The sequence below is a fragment of the Crotalus tigris genome, unplaced genomic scaffold (genome assembly GCF_016545835.1).
Source record: "Crotalus tigris isolate CLP2741 ecotype Arizona unplaced genomic scaffold, ASM1654583v1 scf7180000018217.1405312, whole genome shotgun sequence".
Classification (NCBI taxonomy): Eukaryota; Metazoa; Chordata; class Lepidosauria; order Squamata; family Viperidae; genus Crotalus; species Crotalus tigris.
The window spans coordinates 860,845-883,067 of NW_024096887.1; the positions used below are offsets into that span (position 1 = coordinate 860,845).

The window sequence follows — 22,223 nt, forward strand, 5'->3', positions numbered from 1 at the left end:
CATCCCAGGCATGTCATACTCCCCATGATTCTGGGCATGCGCAATGCTCAAGGGCATGTCATTGCAAGGTGCAGGAGAGTTTGTGTGGGCAGGCCTGAACAGCTAGCGATTTAATTCCAGCAGTCTTTTGAAGATGGCAACCTCTGATTCCAAAGCTGTTTTTAAACCAACAGCAAAAGCTAGCGTCGCGTGCTTTGACACAAGGCCCCAGCTGGCAGAATGCAACAAAATCTGTTGCAGGGGTTATGATAAAGAATTTTTTTTATTCAGACCTGTGTTGCACAGCTGTAGCATGGTGTGTTGTAACTTTAATGATGAGGTGCAGAATACTTACCGGATAGCCTGTGAAATGGTGAATAATGCTACATTATCTCCCAGCAATGGTAAGTAAATATGTTTTTATTTATGATAATGTAAATGCTGCTGGAGCGGATAGCACACTAACAGGATGTGCTTTATATTTTGCAAGCTCCGAATTAATAACACCTAGACAGCAAATACATCAAGATACCCCAATTTTATATTCCTGTGGAAATCACTGTGGTCACAAAGCTTCTGCAGATTTTTCTGATCTAGACTATAACAGGGATTCTGAGCTATCCCAGAGACCACACTATCTACCCTGTGAGTTAAAGAGCTGCAATTTGTGTAAAGACTGGTTTGCTTGCAACTGCGGACATGATTTGTGGGGCACAGGCGGGTCAACATATTTTAAAATAGCGTGTTATGGTCCTTTGTCTTCTGATTATGATAGTGGTGATGAGGGATATTTTTCTGATGGTGGAACCATGCCCCCTCTGAACTCTCTATAACCAATAAAAAACTGTGTTAAGGTCAATGCTTGACCATTAGTCAGTGGTCTTTCAGTATAATGATGCATGAAAAGCTTCTAAGCCGTCTTTATTATACACCAGGATGTGTAGGGAATTATGGAGGTGTGAATACCCTTTTTCAGTATTGGATTAAAGTCTTCATCCTGGTTCATCCAAGCCGGGAATAAATAAGTAACATGGCGACTGCTTTGGGAAGAAGGTTACAGTTTACTGAAGAGGCAGAAAAATGGTTCTTGCAGGAAAGACCAGAGGAAAAGGGGCTGAGCACATGGGCAGTAGGTTTTTATACCCTCTTTATCCTTGTTTGGAATAGTTTCCTGTTCCTGTGGCATGAACTTTGAACTGAATCTGAGTGTTTTTCTAGGCCTTGATATCTGTAGTTTAATCCTATTATCGTATCCTGCTTCCCTGGTGATGGGGCTAATGACTCCTAGAGTTTGGGTGAGGTATGCAGATTTTAAGCCTCTTTGTCTTCTTGAGTCCTCTGGCTCCAACTTTCTGATGGTTTGACATTTGCATTTGTATAGGGATGGCTTCTGCTTGGGACAGAGACTTGGGGGCAAGGTTGGTTTCTGCTTTTAAAATACTTTTGAGGAAATATATTTTTCTGCCTTTTTAATATTTCCTTCTCTGGGGCTCTGACTTCCCTCAATATCCCCACTTTGTGCCTTAAGTGTGAGAATGTCACACTTATGGCACAAGATTAAAATTGATCTGATCAGGGAGACATGGTAGATAAGCTTTAAACTGTTAAGCCAAAAATAAGACATTAATGGAGGCAGCAGAAAAAGATCCCTTCAGTGGCTCCCAAAAGGGGAGCTTCCAACCCATAAAGTTCTAAAAGTCAGGGCAAAAATTTTGTTAGATAGAAAAGAAATTTATAGTGTCCAATATTCTGTGCCAATCATTTTCAAATGTTGGATATCACTCTTAGCTTCCAGTCAGGTTTGCACATTCCTCTCAAAATTCTTCACAGCCATGGTTTTCCTCAGTATATAACCACTGATTGCCCATTTTTAAGGGTTGTTTCCTGCCTTAGCTCTTAGTTCAGTGCATCCAGGTTTGTAATGTCCAATTGAGGTTAGCCAGTATGCTAGGCTATTAATTTTTTCTTAAATTGCACATAATGAGCTCTAGGAATCCCAATCTGAGTCCACCAGTGCAAGATATTCAGGGCTGAGGTTTGGAGATCTGTTTCCTGTTGCTTCCTTAGTCAGGGCATATGAATTGCAAAATCACCTGAGGGGCCTGGTTCCCTCCCCCTTGGAATTTGTTGGAAGTTGTTCCTACAAAGCTTTGGTGCAATAGAGCAAAAATCAGCCTGGGGAACTTTACTGAAGGTAGGTGAAAGAGACTCAAGTGTGATTATGAATGGTGTTTGTGTGTGTATGTGTAGCTACGTCTACAAAACAGGCAATGCCAACATTCTGGATAAATTTTCCCTCCCACCAGTTAGAAGTCCAAGGTGTTCAGTATTTGCTGTGCCAACTATTCCCAAATGCCATCTCTCCATTAATACATTCAACTGGCTTATTACAATACAAATGTGGCAAGAAAGAAAATTTTACAATGACTTTCCACCCTCCCCCCATAGTCTTTCTAGTTTTCTTTTCCGAGGCTTCACATGGGGACCAGTGGCTCCAGGACTCCTTCCTTCTGCAGCTCTCACAGGCATCTGGGGGAATGGTAGGACTTGGGAAGATGTTCCACTCAGGTTGCATGGTGGCTTTTTAGTGGATGGCTGGATTCAAAACCCAATTCCATGGCTCAAATGGATGGAGGCAGCTTCTGGGTCTATGTGCTCTGCTTCCAAAAGTTGTGTGTGGTCATCTGGGCAGGACTGAAAGATGCAGGAATAAGGGCTCCCTCCCTTTTTTGGGTGGATTCTCCCAGGAGAGGCAGACAAAAAGTATGGAGAACAAAGGATAAGAAAAGAAGATGTACACGAGAGTGAGGAGGGGTAGCTTGCAGGCAGTTTGAAAAAGCACTAATACTGCAGTGGTCAAGGAAACAGATAGGCAGACAAAATGAAATCATCCCAGATGACAAAAGAAAGACTAGAACATACATGAAAAGTTTCACTTCTGAACTTGAACATTTGCAACATATTAAAGACAAGGACTTGCAACTTAAAAATGCTGGTCATGTTTCAGGACAAGGATAGACAGATAAAAGCCATTTAGAACATAAAACCCATTTACAACACATTGCAGAGTGATTTCCAGAGCTTGGGGCAGGAACCCAGCAGGCTGGACATCCCCCTCCTCACCCCAAAGAGAAAATACCTTGACAAATTCAGGAAGAACCCAATACAAACTAGTCTGACTCTGTGGCAGCCTGAGGCTAAACAAACAAACACTTAACACACACTAGCTATAAGGAAAGCAGAACTGGCTAACAGCAATTAGGATCGACAGGATTAAAATAGAAACACCAAACGATACACAACAATAAAATAATTAACACCAGATCCCTCCTGGAACAAAAATTAATACCTTTTAGATAGAATTAAGAAGGAAATTAACCCAACAACAGACACTGACCAACAAATCAGAAAAGACAAATTTAAACTCACCAATCAGGAATGACAATTTTGGAACCCATGAAAGGGTATAAGAACTCAATTAAGGTATGTAGGAAGCACATGACAATAGTAATGGGGGACTTTAATTACCCTGACATCAACTGGGAGACAAACTCTGCACCAAGTGAAAGATCAAACAAATTCCTGACAAAATGTGCAGACAACTTTGTTTTCCAAAAGTAGAGAAGGGAACTAGGTTACGTGTACATGAGGATTTCAGGGTGCAATTGGCAAAATATGTGTCTTTAGATTTTTACAAAGGTAAAAACCAGCTGCAGGGCTTTAAAAGGGCTGTGTTGTTTGTTTGTTTTTTCCCTGCATTCGAGGAAATGATTTTAAAGCCACCTAGAAATAAATACCTTTTAGAAAAGGGGGGGGGGTTAAATGCAGGCCCTGGCTGCCTTTTAGGGGCTCCTTTTTCCCCAGCTTTTGAGGCACTGATTTTTAAAACTCCACAAAAATTAAAAGCATCATTAGGCTAGAATGATTAGAAATAAAAAGCATTTTTTATTTTTTATTTCACAGCTCCCCAAAGTAGGGCTTGTTTCCCAAAAACACAGGCCTCTACTAATTATTCACTTTACTTAGCTTTTTTTGGTTTTCGAATGTCCATAGAATTAGTCTAGGGTTAAGCTAATCATGTACCCAGAGGATTGACTGCCACATCTTTCTTGATGGGGTTAGGTTCAACAGGCCTTATCTGAAAATAGGGCTGCTAGGGCTACTCATGCTTATCTTGATGGGATTAGGCCAACACGTCACTTCTGCTTAGGGACATGACCTGGTGACGTAATCAGCATGTGGGTTTGTTTACTTTGATGATGTCACTGATCAAAAGTGCTGTTAATTTTCAGTAAAAAAAGGTATACACTACTTCTACTCACCCATAATTAACTACTGTGATGATGCAGTCAGTGGTTGGCATCTGCAGTGCTTCTGTTGGTTGATTAGGCTGCTGCACCATGCCCCATCACACCTTCAGTCACTTCAAGGTCATTTTGGCCTGGTCCAAAGGATGAATCCCCAATAAGATCAGGAGGATTCATACAATCCTACCATATTTGCTATTTGTCTACTAAAATAGCCAAACCTGATGGTTTACAAAGAATGAAGGTGGAGGAAAAAAAGGTTGACGATCAATTTTATATTGAGAAAGATCTGTATTGCTGGCTTTTATTTATTTGCTAAATATATTAAACTGCCCAGTTGACAAATTCTTTGCAGTTTACAATGAAACACAATAAAAGATCACTTTGAATCCAAACATATAAAGTCAAATACAATGCAAAATGAAAACACCATGCAAACCAGTCACCAACAAGGGGGGCTTTCAGCATATATTCTGTGGGATACTTTTTGCTATCCACTGTGGCCACTTGCCACTCTGAGTCATTAAGGAGTGGGGTTGAAATTGACCAAAGTGCTACTGATTTCCCCTTCTAGCCCAAGTGATGGGAGGACCAGTAAAGGTTTGTTCACAAAAGAACCTCAATGGCAGGCTGGTCAGCCAAGGACAAGCCCAACCAACTTCTTCCCTGGTCCATCACCTTAAAATCACAGGACATGAAATTGACTTTAAAAAGACCAGAACTATCGCCAAAACTGAACATTTTAATAACGGAATAATCAGAGAAGCCATCGAGATAGAAAAACGCCCACACAGCATGAACAAATGAGATGATACCTCCCGCCTACCAGCCATTTGGAAACCCGCCCTTATTGACAAATGAGTCCCTAACACAAAGAATGACACCAGACCCACACTCACAAAAGCCGCACAGGATGTCACCACTACACGTCCACACAAAAAGCAAACCCAAACCCACACCGATGATGAGGCATGACCACAAACCAGAAGCCAGACCACAGCTGCATCATTAGCCACTTTAAATCCCTCCAATCCATACATGAAGCAAACTGACACCCACCATGAAGATGAGGCACGACCACGAACGCGAAGCCAAACAATAGCAATGCAGCTCACCATCTCACATCCCCATGCAACTCAAACTAACCTGAGCACAACAAAGCCCCCATCCAAGGAGAACACTCCCCCAACCAATCAGAGCACAGCCAAGCTCCTAACCAATCACAACACACCTCCATCCAATCAGAACACAGCGAAGCTCTCATCCAATCAGCTTATACCCCCACTGGCAGTTAAAAGGAAGAAACAGCTACGATCACACATTGCTCCTAGAAGCACGAAGCCAAAAACACCAGCCTGAAGATGACGAATGAGACTTCGTCAAAACGTCGCCAAGACACTTCCAATTTGACGCGGGAGAAAACCCGAATAACCAAAGACCTACATACAAACACCCGCGAAAACCTCAGAAAATATATATATATCATTATATATGCTGTCAGAGTCACTGTGTGAGATGGACAAATGTAATTAAGTAATAAAATGTGATTAAATAAATATTTACATGATATTCTCCTTTAAATCAATGGAGTTGATTTCTCAGTAAATATGGGGAGGATTTAACTACGAAATATGCCTGATGTCCTCCATATTCAAGACAAGGATCAAGATCCAAAGAACTGCATCTCTTAGCTCAGTTAAGGGGAGATTTGAGTTTCCTGATACCACACAGAAATTGGTTGGCCAATTGTACAGATTTTACTTACCTTCAGGCTGTCACTGGACAGTCCAAAAATAAAGGAGAAGACATGGTTGCTAGCTGACCCTGTCCCCCAAACCAAAGGCTCTGTGGAGGAAGGAGGACCTAGAAGACAGAAAGGGCGACTGGTGGTGTTCCAGCTAATGGAAATCAGCTCTCCTCCACCCAACTACCCCAAGAGCTCCAGGCTCTCAAATCACAAAAGAGAAATTTTGCCATGTGAATTTGGGCAGGTGAACTGGACAAAAGTTGTTTTCATAGTTCAATAGAGATATTAGCAGGGTAACTTGGGGCCAGATCCCCATATCAAGTTGCCCACAATAAAACTTCTAGGGCCGTAATAACTTAGTCAAAATGTACAGTATAATAAATGGCCTCATGAATCTAACTCTAATCATGCCATTTCAAAATAAGAAATATAGACTTGAGAAAAAAATATTTCACAAAGCAGGGACTCCAGCATCCCATAAGATGTTAACACACTTGTGAAAATGTAGCTGTTTAATTTCTAATTAATTTAACACTGGTATCTGCAGAAGCTGCCTTGAGAAGACACATATCATAATGTCCACAAGCATCACACAGGCTGACCCCTGACTTATAGTAACATTGAAAAAGCTTTTGGTGATGTTGTAGTGACTTGCACAAAGGAAACAACTGAAAACCAGTCCTCTATGTCATCTTTATTTAAAAACCATTGTTCCTGAACAGATGCATAAAGTTACTGAATTTAACAAAATATTGAGAGAATGAATTTCCATTCCCACTTGAATTGTAACAGTTTAGTTTGTGTTTTGGTTATAAATACAAATAATAAAATACAAGAATTTTTGAAATTTCACTGACTTGTCTAGAAATTACAATATTGTGCCCTAATATGTAATTTTTGGCCATATTATAAACTCAGTGACTACTATCATCTATTCATTAATTTGTTCCATGAAGGTAATAATTGAGCTGTCCACAGTTTTTTTGCATGGGGTGAGTAGCCTTCTCAATTTGTAAATTTTTAAAAGACATTTCGTTTTTGTTCTCCAGCTTTTATAGGAGTAGGGATAGGAGGTCTGGAATTTTCTTTTAAAAAATAAAGAAAGTCAATAAAATAAATATATCAAGTCTATCTTAATGTGCTTACCTAGATTATTTTTTTAAAAAAAACATACTATTTTAAACTATGCTACCATAATTTGGGAAAAGCCCAAATGTCATAAAAAAGAATGGTAGATGCTTCAGTTCATAGATTGCTGGCCTGTGCTTTAAGACCTAGTGTGATACTTTACAGAAAGTTTGCAAATGAATATTTTTTTAAAATAGGTAAAAACACTGCCTTTACTAGTTACTTATATAAACTACTGCTTATTTCAAGGTTCTGCAATTTGTATTTGCCCAGTTTATTTCTACTGCACTGCAAATACGATAAATACAGCTTTATAGATGAATTTATGAAAATGTGCTCCTATATTGAAGACTCAGTGAAAAGGGATTATTTACAAAGCTTCCCAGCTTGGTTGTCCATAAAGGATTGTTTCTTGCCTTATTCGCCTATTTGTGAGCAATGTGAGTTTATTGGCATTGTGTTTCTTGAAGAGATAAGTAAAGGACTGATTATTATTGCTTGGGTGTAAGAGCTAGTATGTGAGGGACTGAATTATTAAATATGGAATCACTAATATATAATGGAAACCTACAATTAAATACTGATTTGAAATCCTGTTAGTTTTCCTACCTTATTTGGAAGACATTAAGTAATGAGATACTGCCTTATAATAATCATACAAATTTTGGGCTCAATTAGAAATGCAAGCCTAACTTCTAATTAGAAGCTCAAGCCCAGCTAGAAGTTCTAGCCAATTCATCTATAAAGAAGGAGACATAAATGATATCCACTTTTCAAAGGAGTAGTGTATGGTGAGGAGTATGTGTGGTGTGGACATGACGATTCTTTTCTTCCTACATTTAACAGTTTAAATTCCATTTTATTCCTAGCCTTGCTCTGATTCCACAAGTGAGCTATTTCTGCATGGTTTATGAGCACAAAGTAAGTACAAGCAGAAGAATTTCTTATGGCTGCATCCTAAATGAGCAATCAAAAAGAAGAAATGCTATTGAATTAACAACAGTAAAATTTGCAGAAGAAACTAGGTTTAGGTGCAGAACTTTCTATCTATAAGATACACATTAATGAGTAAAACAGAAAGGCATGAGTCTCTCAAGACATTACAGATAAAATAACCTGGCCAGTAACTTCATTTTTCCTATCCTTGTCCAGTGATCAAAGGAAAGGTAGAGAAGCTGACCATAAAGACCCACAAAGCTTGATTTAAGGTTGTTTTGTAGATGAGTGCCAAGAAAACAGAGTGATATCCTAGCAGCAATTGTGAGATCCATTTGTGCAGTGTGTGATAAAACTGTGCAGCAAACATACTTTCTCATCTCAGTCAAAACATGTCAAGCCAGACCAGCCTTGAAGTCTCAGAAAACAGTTTCTCCTCCCCCCACTCCTTTGCCTAATCTCTCCAAGGAAACTTACTTTATTATTTGTAAACTATACTGTTATAATCTTGTGGTACCCAGATGATTTTCAGTGTCACTGAGACAATCTGTCTTTGTTCAGGGTCTACCTATCTGTAAAAGAAGTAACTCACCCATTAATTCCTTATTATGCTCTAGATTTATTAGCAATTAACTGATGATTCCAAGTCATGTCTACTTATCACAACATCTTGGTGTTCTGTCACCAAACAAATAAGGAGCCACTGATTTCATATAAAATCTATAGCATTAAAAGATTTGCATCACTAAACTTTGGAAAATATCAGTCTTATATTCATAATGAAAAAATCCAAGACATTTGATTGCAAGAAGTATGAATCAACCTATTGTTAATATGGTTCATAATCTAATGAGAACTATAACTTTTGAAATACCACTCAACCTATGTCCAAAGGAGCCTGTCAGCTGATAGCTTCTCTTTCATAGATTCCACATACAAAAGAAAAACATAAGAAATCTACTTGAACTGCATGTCACGGTGATTTTTTTGATCTAACAGCAGTCCTGTATCAATATTCTTGCTTTTTTTTTTGTTTAACTGGACATCCTAATTACACATTTTCTATTCCTTATACAGTGCATGATTTAATAATGACCATTTTAAAAGCCCGTGGCCTGCTTGTGATTCACCTAGATCCAAATTGCATGTCCTAGCATCCTGAGACTATATTGCTAAATATCAATGGGATTTAAAAAAAAAAATGATGAAAATGGCAGCATGAGGATCTCTAGGAATTTTTTTCTCTTATACTGCATTCTTATACCTCAAACCTTCAAACTAACCTGAAATTGCTTGTTTAAGAATTTGGGTAATTGAGAGTAGAAGTACATACGTGCAAAAAAAATTGAAATGTGCTCCACAGATAGCTATTTCTCTGTTTTGAGGGTGGGGGGAGGAGCAGTTTGCTTCTTACAGGTGTCCTGCTCTACCAGCATCTCTAAAACCTTGAAAAGATGCAAAATAAATAAATAAATAAATAGCTGAAATAAATTTAGTCCCTTCCCTTATATCACCAAAAGGTTTCTTATAGTCCAATGGAAGATCAGGAGCTAAACTGCAGTCTTGTCTGTTTTGTCCCACTCTGTTCTGAACTAGAGTACCAAATATGCTAGTTTATCCTAATATGCTCCATTCCCTTGATCATTCTAATTGAATTTCATTGCCCTTTACTGACATATCTTCCTCTTTCGGGAAACAATCTGAATTATACACAGGCTTCCACACTTCAGACACATAAAGCCCATGAGAGAGGACATTTAGGACATCCAAAAAGATGACTATGTAAAGCAGCATGTATTGCAGCTGTTATATACCAGGTAAAAGCAAATCCAACTTTGTGACTTTGTGAACTATCTGCTATAAGCTAAAAACAAGGTCAGATATTCAAACGGAGCCAAAAGCCACAAGGGGAAGTAAGCAAGATATACTTAAAAGTTATTGTAACTGCACCTTAGTTCAGAAGGAATTGACTAATTTTTCCAGTACCTAACATTCAGAACAAAAGACATATATCTGAATCTACCTAGCATCAAGTCTTTATATATAACTAAGTGAAGTGAAGAAGGGAGTTGCTTCTTTGTCTGGGCCAGACTTTACTCAATGCTCCTATCAAATACCTTGGCCAAACCTGTTTGACTGGTGAGATTGCATGTACAAATGGAATAAGAGGTATGGAGTATGTTTTGCATAAGAAAATCAACAGCTTTATTGTTAGTTTGCTTTCCCTCAAAAACTGCAGATCTATCTAAAGGACTTTTAGTTGATTTTAAAGATGTCTGCACCTGTCCCAAAGGTACTTTTCCAAAAGTTCTGAACAAACTTCTTGGAGAAAAAGCGAAACATTTTTCAAGGAAAAAAACCAAGTAAGTCCAGTTGCTTTTTGGAAAAACATCCTTGGGATATCCATGACCTGGATGATTGAGAATCTCCATAGACACAATGTCTGCCATCTATTGACAGTGTGAATGCATGTCACCTATTGTAACTTTCCATCTGTACATCAGGATTGGGTATCTTCCTCTTTCGGCAGCACCCAGAGTTAGGGTTAGGGGGAGAGGCCAAGGCACTCTGGTCTCTACAGGGCAGTGAGTGAAATGTGTTAGACTATAAATGGGGCATATACAGGGCTTTTCAACCCATGGTATGTGTACCACTTGTGGTACATTAACACGTGGCAGGTAGTACCTAGCCAAGTGCAGTGGGGGAGGGAAAGAGCCAGCACGGGGAAGGACTTACCGTGAGAGAGTCCTCCGGAGCTGCAGAGTGGCTGGGGCAAGGCAAAGGCCCCGGATTCACTTCCAGCTTACCCTCTCCCATGAGAAAGGAGGAGGAGGGGGCGGAAACAGGAGAGGCTATAAAAGGAGGCAGTTTGGGTGGGAGAGGGAGAGAGTAAAAAAAGAAGCAGCTTTGGGAGGAGGTGGAGTCAGCTCTAGCTGCACCAAAGGGAAAGAAGGAGGTGGGGAGGAGAGGAGATGAGTTCAAGCAAGCCAAGCAGTCTGGCCATGAGCCAATCTACAACTTCTGTGGCAGCCACCTGTGCTGGCAGCAACAAACAGGCAAGAAATGCAGGGGGAAGGGATTGCTCTCCACCAGGAATGAAAAAAGGCAGCATCAGCTGGAGGTGAGGCACTGAGGAGGGAGAGAGGGAGGGAGATGGAGAATAGAAGGATTCTTATGTGCTTTTGAAGTTCTGGGATTTGTGCAATGTGGGCTTTGTGTTCTTAAGGAGTGTTTGGCAATTTTTATTTGGCTGATGGCTGATGTCTCGTGTTAGCTTCTATTGCTCTGCTGTTGTTAGTTGTACGATTTGCTGCAAGGGATTTTGAAGTATTTTTCTCCTGAATGGATTTTGCCTGTAACATTCCTTTACTTATGAATGGAGCTATTTGGGGAGGCTGCCTTAGCCAGCAGCCAATACTTACTACATTTTTTTTCTTCCTTAAGTGCAGGCTGCACTCCTTAACTTTCCTTTTTAGCCAGTAGCTAATTCTTAAAGGGGAATGTGCCTTTTTAAGCTAGTTTACTCAGCAGCTTGTCTTTTCTGTCTCTGGAGACTTTTCCTTGTTTGATAAATATATGGAAGAGATAAAATATAGTGGTGGGGGGGTTCAAATTCCTCCTTCAGAAGGAGGTGGACATGAGAAAGAGGGAAGTAGGGAGGGAGGGAGGGAGGGAAGGAAGTCCCACCTCAGCACTTGGCCACTAGCAGCCCTGCCCTTGACTTTGCTTGTAAAAAGTTGCAAAAGGGGATCACATGACCCTGGAACACTGTGACCATCATAAATATGAATTAATTGCCAAGCATCCAAATATAAATGACATGACCCTGGGCATGCTGCAATGGTCATAAGTGTGAAAAATGGTCATAAGTCATTTCAGTGCAATTGCAACTTTGAACAGGTTTTTTTTTTTTTGGTCATCAAGTTTTTGACACCTTGCTAGGTGGTACTTGAATATTTCCATATCCTAAAAGTGGTACAATTGGTGAAAAGATTGAAAAGCCCTGTTCTACAACATCCAGATTTTTGTTACACACAAAGATTCTGCTCAGAGCCATCTAGGTTCCACCCCAAATTAATTACATTTTGCAAACTCTGCATAGTGTTTAAATGATACAAAATTGCATACTTTCTTTAAGTTTACCCAACCCATTCTGTATTAACAAATTCTGTCCTAAATCACAGAAAATCTATTTCATACCTTCTTTGGCTTTAGAGATTTCAGCAAGCATTGTCCAAGCCACAATCTATGTCCAGTATAACATTCTGCTCTTTTACCGCCTCTTACAGAATTACAGCTCTTGCACACAGCAGTGGCATAAAACATTACCGTACTAATTGCTTCAGTACTTTCCTAATTCATGTGCCTATTTCCAGCTCAATTCCATTTTCAAGCTTTTTTTCATATCCTTTTTTAAGGAAAAAAGAATACGTTTTCATCTCTTTCATGGACAAATTCCATTAAACAAAACACAACCTAGAACATTTACAAGATAAATAACTTTTTCAGTCTTTACCAGTCCAAAACACAGCACTGTGAATGAGGTTATGTGGCAGACCTGTTCAGATCCCCATTTCTCTCTCATCTGTCCTTTGATGGTTGATTTGAGTCCAGCTGTGTTATTAAAGGAAATGATGGCTCCAGGTGAAGTGGCTTCAGTTCTGGGTATAACTTGGAAAGGGTAACATGGCAAGGGGAAGAGGTGGTCCATAGCATTTGAAGGCATCACTATGAAGTAGTTGCTTCTTGAAGAAAGCAATGGATTTCTTGAAAGGAAGGGCGAGTTTTGGTATCTCGTCTCCAACAGTTGAGCATTAGCTTATATACAGGATCAGGGCAAAATGGAGGTTGAGGAAGGTACGTCTGAAATAGTAGAGGGAGAGAAAAGTGAATATTGAAGGAAGGCACAATTCCTTCTTCTGTTCATAGCTATTTCATAGTAGAATGTGATTCATAGTAGAAAATAATCTCATTTATTTTGTAATGGTGATCTATTTCAAGGCTTTTCAATCAGTGGTACGGGTACCACCTGTGGTACATTGACACCTAGCAGGTGGTATGCGACCATCCTAGTAGCAGGGGAGGGGAATGAGCTGAACTGATGGAAGCACCGCACAAGCCTGAGTGAGAGATGGCTGGAGCTGCAGGGCTGCCAGAGCTCAACGGAAGTGCCAGGATCAGCGCCAGGCTCCAGCTGGAGCTCAGTGCTGATCCTGGTGCTTCTGCTGAGCCCAGAAGAAGCACCGATCAGCTGGAATGTTGCAGCATCTCCAGGCTTGTGATTTACATTCAGATACTTGGCAACTGATTCACATATATGATGGTCACAGTGTCCCAGGGTCATGTGAAGTGACCAAAACTTGCTGCAACCACCCAGCAGATGGGTGGAATAAAAACCAAACACCCCCCACCCCACCCCTGCTGCCAATTCTCAACAGAAATGCTCACAATAATGAAAACCTCGAACAGGAGGAAGAGCGCCGCCAGGCGGGCAGGCAGGTGTCTTGCTCGGCTGTGCTTAGGAGACACTTTTTTCGGTGCCATTGTAACTTTGAACAGTAACTAAGCGAACTGTTGTAAGTCGAGGACTACCTGTACTTCCTCACTTTTTTCCATTTTGGGGGGGGTCATCAAGTTTTTGACACCTTGCTAGGTGACTGGTGGTACTCGGATATTGCCATATCCTAAAAGTGGTACAATGGGTGAAAAGGTTGAAAAGCCCTAATCTATTTAGCACATTTGCATCTCATCCCTTCTCCACAGAGTTCAGTTAATTTGTAAGATGCTATCTTTCTTTATTCTTGAAACAACACAGTGAAGTAAATTTAGGTTAAATGTGATTTTATCAACATATTGCCTAGTATTTTTTCTTTCTGAGCTAAATACTGGTCTGATTTGCAGAATGAAGCTTGAGCAAAACACTGTTTCTTGAAAGCAAGAATGCATGTTACTATCTACCCAACCTGAGCCAATCCAGAAGTAAACTTCCACTTCCCTCTCTTTTTTTTTAAGTTTTATTGATTTTTTTTCATAATAACAACCTTAGTGCCTTGTGTACAGCATGTTGTCTTGGTTCATAATTTTTTTAGGAAAAATATACAATTAATAATAGTTAATTAACAATCAATAATTAATTTTTATATTTCCATAATTAATATATCAATTAATAATATATTTCTTTGATCTTCTCTTCTCCCAGTAGTATTCTTCAACATTAAACAAATATCATTTTTGATATTTGATATTTTCATATATAAATGATTAAAATAAACATTTTCTTCTACATTTATACCAACAATAATAGCGTCCATGTATAGCATTTTTTCTTATCAACTTATATTATTTTTTAAAAAATAATATATCTTATTTTCAGAAATCTTGTTTAAGCTTAATTTCTCCTTAATATTCAAACAATTCTTATCAATCATAATTTTCTCAGTAATTAACATCTAAATGTCCAAATTTTCTATTTAAATATATTATCCCAGTATTTTCATATTTTATATATTATAGACAAACTATACTACTTATCTATCATAACATCTACTTCTAACATCATCTCTAATCAATTTATATTTCACTTCTATTTGTAAAAGTTGATTTGTTAAATCACTATATATTCATTTTCAAAGTTCTTATTAAGCCTAATTTCCCCTCAATACTTCAATCATTCCTTAATCCTAAATCTTTTCAAGCTTAATTTATCTTTAAAATTCAAACTTTTCCTTCACTTACATCATCCCAGTATTTTTACATTTTGTATCTTATCAAAAATACTATATTACTCATATCTCTTATCCCACTTATTCTAAAGCCCCTTTATGGCCAAACTTATTTATTTATTTAGCCATATTCAAACAAGTGTTTGCTCATATAATCTTCCATCTGGTAGGGCAGATCAAGTCTGTTAAGCCCGTCTCTGGCCTTCTTCCTTTGCCAAATAATTTTGCAAATTAATATTTTCAACTTGTCAAACAGTTGTTGTATTTTTGTAGTTGTTGTTAGAAGTAGAGGATACATAGTATGTAAGATACTATGCTTTTTGTCTCCCAAACAGTGATTCTCTTAGCAGTGTCCATTTTGTTAAGTCTTCTTTCTTTTCAGGTTTATTTTGACGTTCTAATGCATAAAGGTATATTTTCGTATTTATTGTTGTATCCAAATCTTGTAAGTTTTTTCTTGTTTGTATTAAGTTATAATTCCCTTCATTTATGGCTTCACTAATTAAGTCATTTTTTTCTAGTTCACATTCTGTTATCTGATTTGGTTGTTCATTCTTTACCATCATTTTTGGGCCTTTTTTATTGTAAATTTAAGTTAGAAGTATATACATTTATGTTATCAAAGTTGTATTTAATCTCCTCATGGTTTAAAGCTATTGTGATTTGTATCTGTCATAGCATTGCATAAATTTCCTCTTGGAAAGTATTTGTCTTATCTTGAAATGTTGCTTCTAGAGGTGTCAAACCTTTCTGTTGCACATCAAAAGTAGTGTGTTTGACTAGCACTAGCACAAGTGATGCTATCGGATTTGCCTATTGTGCCTCATTATATTGCAGGCAAACACTTTCAATCCATTTGGTGGCTCTGTGCTCTGTGCAATACAGAGAGGTTGTCAAGGTGAATTACTAAGACACCTGCTAACATCTGTCACTACTTAACTTGCTATAGAAACAAGGGGGAGGGGAGGAAGCTTAGGAAGAAAGTGGGAATCTAAGAAGCCATCCATGGACCGTGAGAGTCTACAACAGGGGTTCTAAGCCTTGGCAACTTTAAGACTTGTGGACTTCAACTCCCAGAATTCCTCAGCCAGCTTTGCTTGAAGTCCACAAGTCTTAAAGTTGCCAAGGTTGAGAACCCCTGGTTTACAAGAATGTCAAAGTTACTAATGTAGGTGTCCATCGGAGAAGTGGATGGTTCTCATAGCAAACGAAAGATGTATGATTGTGCAACATCAACACTTGGTGGGTAGGGGCTACAAAAAACTATTATCTAGGCAGATTTTCGTCTGGGAAAAGCAGAGTTGATTTTACTTCTTCAGCTCTGAGACATGTATTCAATAAAGTTTTTATCTTTTATGGCATTCCAACGCCTTGAAAATTCCTTGATTTTGAGTTTGCTAGTCAGATGGCTGACAAAGGTAGTGCCGTTCCCATTGTCACTGCTTTCTTTATATGGCCCATTTTTTTAAACACACTTTTTTAAATGGTGAAAAGCTGGACTTTTGTTGTTATAAACTCCTCAATGAAAGGTGATTGTTTCTCTTTTCTTTTTAACCTTGGAAATTCAACTAGAATTGTTCTAATTTTCCCTTCTAGCTCAGGTCAGAAAGAATGGTATTTTTTTTTCCTTTTTTTAAAATCAGTCAGTGAATGCAGCACACAAAAATGTGTCAAAATAATATGAGTAAAAAACATGCCTATTCAAGCAAATAAAGTGAACAGAAATTATTCATAGCTAGATATTGAACTGCATATTAAAACGCTATAAATTTCTGAAGTATAGGAGGTCCTTACTTAATGCCAACTCACTCAACACCCAGGTCACAATTACAACATTGCCACATCCTCTGGTTACATGGTCACTATTTACAACCTTTACTGCCACCTCCCAACAAGAAAAATCAGTGGGGAAGTCGGCATGAGGATGCAAATGGTATGACCATGAGATGTCGTGCTTAACAACATCATGCAATTCCTTAAAAGTAATCACAAAGAACTAGAATTGCTGTTGCTAAATGGGGCGGTCATATGCCATCAGGTTTTATGCCTATATCATTTAGCCATGGGAATTCTGGTCCCAATTACCATTGTTAAGTATGCATTACCTGCATAGTTTCCCCAACAGATCAAATGATGTTTCCATTTTCTGAGTCTGCAAACATCTATCTAAAATATTCATATATTTTCATACCTGTCGTCCGTGATTTCTGAAAAATTCTCCAGTATTCTCAATTACTTGCTCATCAGATAGTTGAGAATATGGTTGCTCTCGGCAAAATGTGAAGGTTTCCCAAAGTGTAACACCAAAAGCCCACACATCACTTGCAGTTGTGAATTTTCCCTGGTTGGAGGAACAGAGGAGAGAAAATCAAAATAATGTCATGGTTCCGACAGATGAAAGTCTTCAAAGAACTTTGAGGCATTATTTACTTTAAAGAATCTTTATTTGAGCAGCATAGCATTGGCACATACATAAGCAAAGCCAAAATCTGAATTCCCCTCCCCTGAGCATATAGCATCAAAGCACAATTCCCTCCTCTAATTAACAGTCATAAATCACATTCTCCAATTAGTTTGAAATGCCGGCTTTCCATCCCGCCATTTCTTATCATCTCTTATTTCAAAAAACCTTGGTTCTCACCCTAGTTACAGTATTGTTATGTCTAACTAAACTCCCATGCACATTCCTCCCCCGCCACTATCATCTAATTCTAACTCTAAGAGTAAAACATAAGAAGGAAAATGGCTGCATCTCCATATGTTGTCAAAGCAAGAACATCCAAAGTTAGCTGCACTGACAAATGAATTATATATAACTAACCAGAGATTTATGGTTTCCATAAGAATTAACAAGCTCCAAGGGGAAAAATTGCCTACAGGAAAATAAAATTGTGTGAATCATATAGATCTGTATGTTTCTGGAATCTGGAATAGATGTTTCATTTTTCAGTCCACATCTGGTGCTGAAACTTTTCAAAGAAACTACTGTGTAGAATAGTACACAGGAAGGAAAATATGAGGAAAGCAGGGAAAGAAAGAAGGAATAGGGACAGAACAAAGAGGGAGGGAGGGAGGGAGGGAGGGAAGGAAAGAAAGAAAGAAAGAAAGAAAGAAAGAAAGAAAGAAAGAAAGAAAGAAAGAAAGAAAGAAAGAAAATTTCTGTAACTCACTGCCCACTTCCCACAAGGAAACTTAATGGGGGGGTTGGAAGTCGCTCCCACTGATTTTTTTAAAAATCACCCATGATCATTCTGTTTCTCTGTTTAGATAAGGAAGTATCTTAAATGGTGGCCCAACAAGTCACGGGTTGTCTAGTTCATGATTAAATATGTGTTAGGATAAGAGTGGAAATGCTACTTTAATACTGGCCCAAATAAATATGATATAAAGATGTCTCAGGCATGCGCTGGAGATGAAATAAAGGTAATATCATTAGGTCACTGCAGACAAAAGAGGATGCTTAGCACAATTAAGTGAAAGTAGGGATAGGCCCCATTGTTAGATTAAGTGGACAGTTGTTTATGACTGTCCATAAAAAAGTTCCACTAACTTCTGTAGTCATCAGAGCAAGTGCAACATGCTCACCAAAAGAATGCTTTCCCAGGACATCCAGCGAATAGGGAGCACTGCCCGGCCCTGGATTCTGTAGTAGTCCCCACTGTAAAGGTTGCGGCTCATGCCAAAGTCTGCTATCTTGATAGTGTAATTCTTCCCTACCAGACAGTTGCGGGTAGCCAAGTCTCGGTGAACAAAATTCAGGGATGAAAGATACTTCATGCCAGAAGCAATCTGGGTAGCTATTAATTTCAAGTTGGCATAACTGAATGACACAAGAAAAAGAAACAAAAATAAGTCCTTTAGTAATTGTCAGCAGTCTTAAAGAGCAAACATGCCATATATATATGCCATCAGCTATCCAGAACAAAAGAGAAGAATTTCCACTCAAAATGTTTATCAAATCTTCTACAAGTTAGAGTATATGATGCATAAATTGTATGTTATTCTGTTCAAATTCCACTTGTGTGTTTGTAAATAAACTACAGTCCAATCAAGATCAGAACCATCACAACTGGGGAAGGAAGAAGCTAATCATTCCCACTAGGTTCTTTATACTATATTCCTACAATCATATGGTTTTCTTAAAAAAAACTTTCATGGACATACAGGTAGTTCTTGACTTACAACCACAATTGACCCCCAAATTTCTGTTCGTAAGAAACACAGTTGTTAGGTCAGTTTTGCCCCATTTTATGACCTTTCTTGCCAAAGTTGTTAAGTGAATCACTACAGTTGTTAAGTGAATATGGCTTTCCTATTGGCTTTGCTTTTCAGAAGGCCACAAAAAGTGATCACATGACCCTGGGACACTGCAACCATCATCAATATGAGTCAGTTGCCAAGCATCCGTATTTTGATCACTTTAATCACTGGGGATGCTGCAATGGTTGTAAGTTTAAAAAATGGTCATAAATCCCTTTTTTCAGTGGCGTTATAACTTTGGTCATTAAATGAATGGTTGAGGACTACCTGTAATTAAAAACAAAACCATATAGAAATTTCTCATGGCATCCTAGGTTTTGGCGGCTAAAGAGACGGGTGGAAGAAGCCAGGGCTCCGGCCTCTCAGCCCAATTTTGCTTTGCCCAGCGACCCTAAAGGGTCAGAAAGTTGTCCTTTGAGGGGTAACGAAGAAGGAGGGATACTTCAGGAGTCCAGACCAGACAGCGGTCAGTCTGAGCAGACTGAAAAAACTCTCTGAAAGAACGGAGGAAAGGCTGCTGAGTGAGCCCAGGCAGCACAAGTCGTCACCAACCGAAAGGAAAGCAAGGAGCCACGGTGCTCCACCAAACAGCTGATTGTCAACAACATGCTGAAGCTGAGTGAGCCAGTGCTTTTTCCTTTTCCTTTTAGATTAAAAAACATTGAGTCTCTGATTGGGAAGAGCTAAAAAGTAAAAACCCCAGAAGGATTGAGATCTAAAGGCGGCGAGCAATTACAAAAGGGGAAAATATTTGAGGAATAAAAAAAAAAAAACCTTCTAAAAATTGAACTCAGATTGATTCAAAGAAGGACTATGTAATCTACAAGAGGTGGAAAAATTTTCTAGATATAATCTCAAGTAAATAACCTATAAAGAACTTTAAAAAAAACTTTGTAAAAATTTTCTAAAATCAGACATTGATAAAATAGTGTATGAGGACATTTAGTGGCGAAAGAAGAAATTACAGTATTATTAAATACTAAAAAAAATCTGGAAATATCTGACCTTGAGACAACACCTGGTGTAAACTAAGTGCCTTGGTATGAGTCTACAATGGAAAAGACTTCTCATAACTCAGACATGTCAAACTCATGATGTCACATGATGTCGCACAACGTATCGGGATGGTTTTGTCATTGCTGGCAATGGGGTGCGTGCGGCTTCCAGATAATACGTCCGGCCCGCAGGCCAGCAGTTTGACACCTCTGTCATATATATATTTGTTGACTCTGGATATAACTAAAACATGTTAACAGTATGGGAAAAAATAAAAAATAAAATATATTTGAAAATTCCAGGGTGGTTGTCAACTATGGAAGCATTTGTACACCCAAATCTGGTGGACTTTGAAAAAATCTGGACATATAGAAATATTCTAAATCCTGAAGGGAATTTAAAATCTAAACAAGAAATGGAAAATCAGGGTGTCGTGGTGGGCACATTTACAAATGCAAACTAGATATGAAAAAAGATGTTAAACTGTATGGATTTTTTAAAAAGTAACGGCATTTGATAAGACTTTATTAACTTCAGATGAGAAATTAATTAAGAAAATGTATAATTTTTTTATTAATTTTGGAAATGGAAAGCGAACAAGTTAAAGAAACAATGATAAGAAGGGCGAAAATTTTTGGTGGACATGTGACAAAGTAAAGAGTTATTGGAAAAAGATACATACTTAGTTAGAAAAGATGTTGGAAGAACATGTAGATTTTAAACCTGAACTTTTTTTATTAGGTATAATGCCAGAAAAGACTAACAAACGAAGCCTATATTTGATTTTACATGTCACAACAGCAGCAAGAATAATATTTGCGCAATATTGAAAAAATGAAGGAATACCATCAGATGAAGAAATAATTAAAAAAATACTAGAATGCACAGAGATGGACAGATTGACTATGAGACTTAAAGAAAAAGAAGAAATAGAATATTATCAAACTTGGGACTTATTTTACTGATGGTTAGAGGAAAGAATAAAGGATTAGGGATTAAAGTTTTATTAGTGTATTTAAACTCAGACAGCACGTTGGTTGAAAAATTATTATTGTATGCATGGAAAAAATTAATAAAATCTTATAAAAAAAACTGAGTTTAAATGCAGCCAAGACGCCATTGGCAGAAGGGAAGAACAGAATTGAAAATAGCCTGTGTGTTTTTGTTGGTTATTTTTATTTTATCACTCTGAACCTTCACAGATTTGCAATAAAAATGTACCAACTATTTTAATACAAAAAAATAAAGAAATTTCTCATGGCTAGGGATGAAATTTTAATACAATAAGAACTGTGAGGAAGCTTAAGCTAGGCCTGATGATCCCTAGACAGATCTGGCATTATGTACTTAACAACAAACTGAATTAAAACTTGAGTGGAGCAGCTTGTTACACAATTAACATATTGTCTAGTTTAGTTCTGAGTGCTATCTTTCCACCATGCTTAACAGTACAACTTTTTCTTTTGAAGGACAAGCATCCATCTAGATGGGGATTTTCAATCAAACAATAAGAAAGAATCTTCCTTCCTGGCTGTTAGCAGAGGTCAAAAAAGAAGAGGGTGAAGAAATTTATCAGCTAGGATGCCCCTTAGTGCTTCCCCACGTCAAAATCTTCTAAATTGTTATATCTCCTTTGTCAAAATTCAGATGTAAGCTTAATTATACAGAAAATTCATGAAACACGGAGAACAGTCATATCCCAAGGCCACTGAAAGTAATGGAAAGGAATAGACTTTTTACCTTCCAAAAGTCAAGGAGAAATGAGTAATAGAAATCATTACAACATCCTCGTCTCTAACGGAGCCCTCAAAATAAACTGCAACACTCTTATTAGGCACACATACTCCCAAGCTAAGATATGTGTGCAACTGAAAAGTGGAACAAGGCCCCCTCACAAGAAAGACTGTACAGGCTGGAGTTGAGGGAGTCCTTATTTTTTACCTGACAGGAGGGGTAGAGCTCTCTGACAAATTTTGGGGTTCCTGACGAGACAGAAACTGGTTGAGATCACCATTTTCCATGTATTCAGTAATCATGCAGAGAGGGTCATCAGTGATGCACACAGCCAGCAACCGGATTATATTGGGATCCTTCAGCTTGGACATAATCTTAATCTCCTTGAGGAAGTCGTTCCTGCCAGAAACAAAT

The 22,223-nt window shown here is 38.3% G+C and overlaps 2 protein-coding genes across 7 annotated transcripts in view; one reads left to right on the top strand and one right to left on the bottom strand.

Moving 5' to 3' along the window:
- The first annotated feature begins 69 nt into the window (after positions 1 to 69).
- LOC120310518 overlaps positions 70 to 22,223 on the top strand; it is a 51,906-nt gene continuing 29,752 nt past the window's right edge. The window contains exon 1 of the mRNA XM_039349001.1: positions 70 to 383. The gene's annotated coding sequence lies outside the window, so the exon portion shown is untranslated. The remainder of the gene's footprint in view (positions 384 to 22,223) is intronic.
- Positions 11,999 to 22,223, bottom strand: part of DDR2 (discoidin domain receptor tyrosine kinase 2) — a 114,599-nt gene continuing 104,374 nt past the window's right edge. For all 6 annotated transcript variants that reach the window (XM_039348984.1, XM_039348983.1, XM_039348982.1 and 3 more), the window contains 4 exons: positions 22,017 to 22,208; positions 18,405 to 18,639; positions 17,011 to 17,160; positions 11,999 to 12,960 (listed from right to left, as the gene is read on the bottom strand). In XM_039348984.1, the coding sequence (XP_039204918.1) occupies positions 12,826 to 12,960; positions 17,011 to 17,160; positions 18,405 to 18,639; positions 22,017 to 22,208 (712 nt within the window). In that variant the 3' untranslated portion in view covers positions 11,999 to 12,825. The remainder of the gene's footprint in view (positions 12,961 to 17,010; positions 17,161 to 18,404; positions 18,640 to 22,016; positions 22,209 to 22,223) is intronic.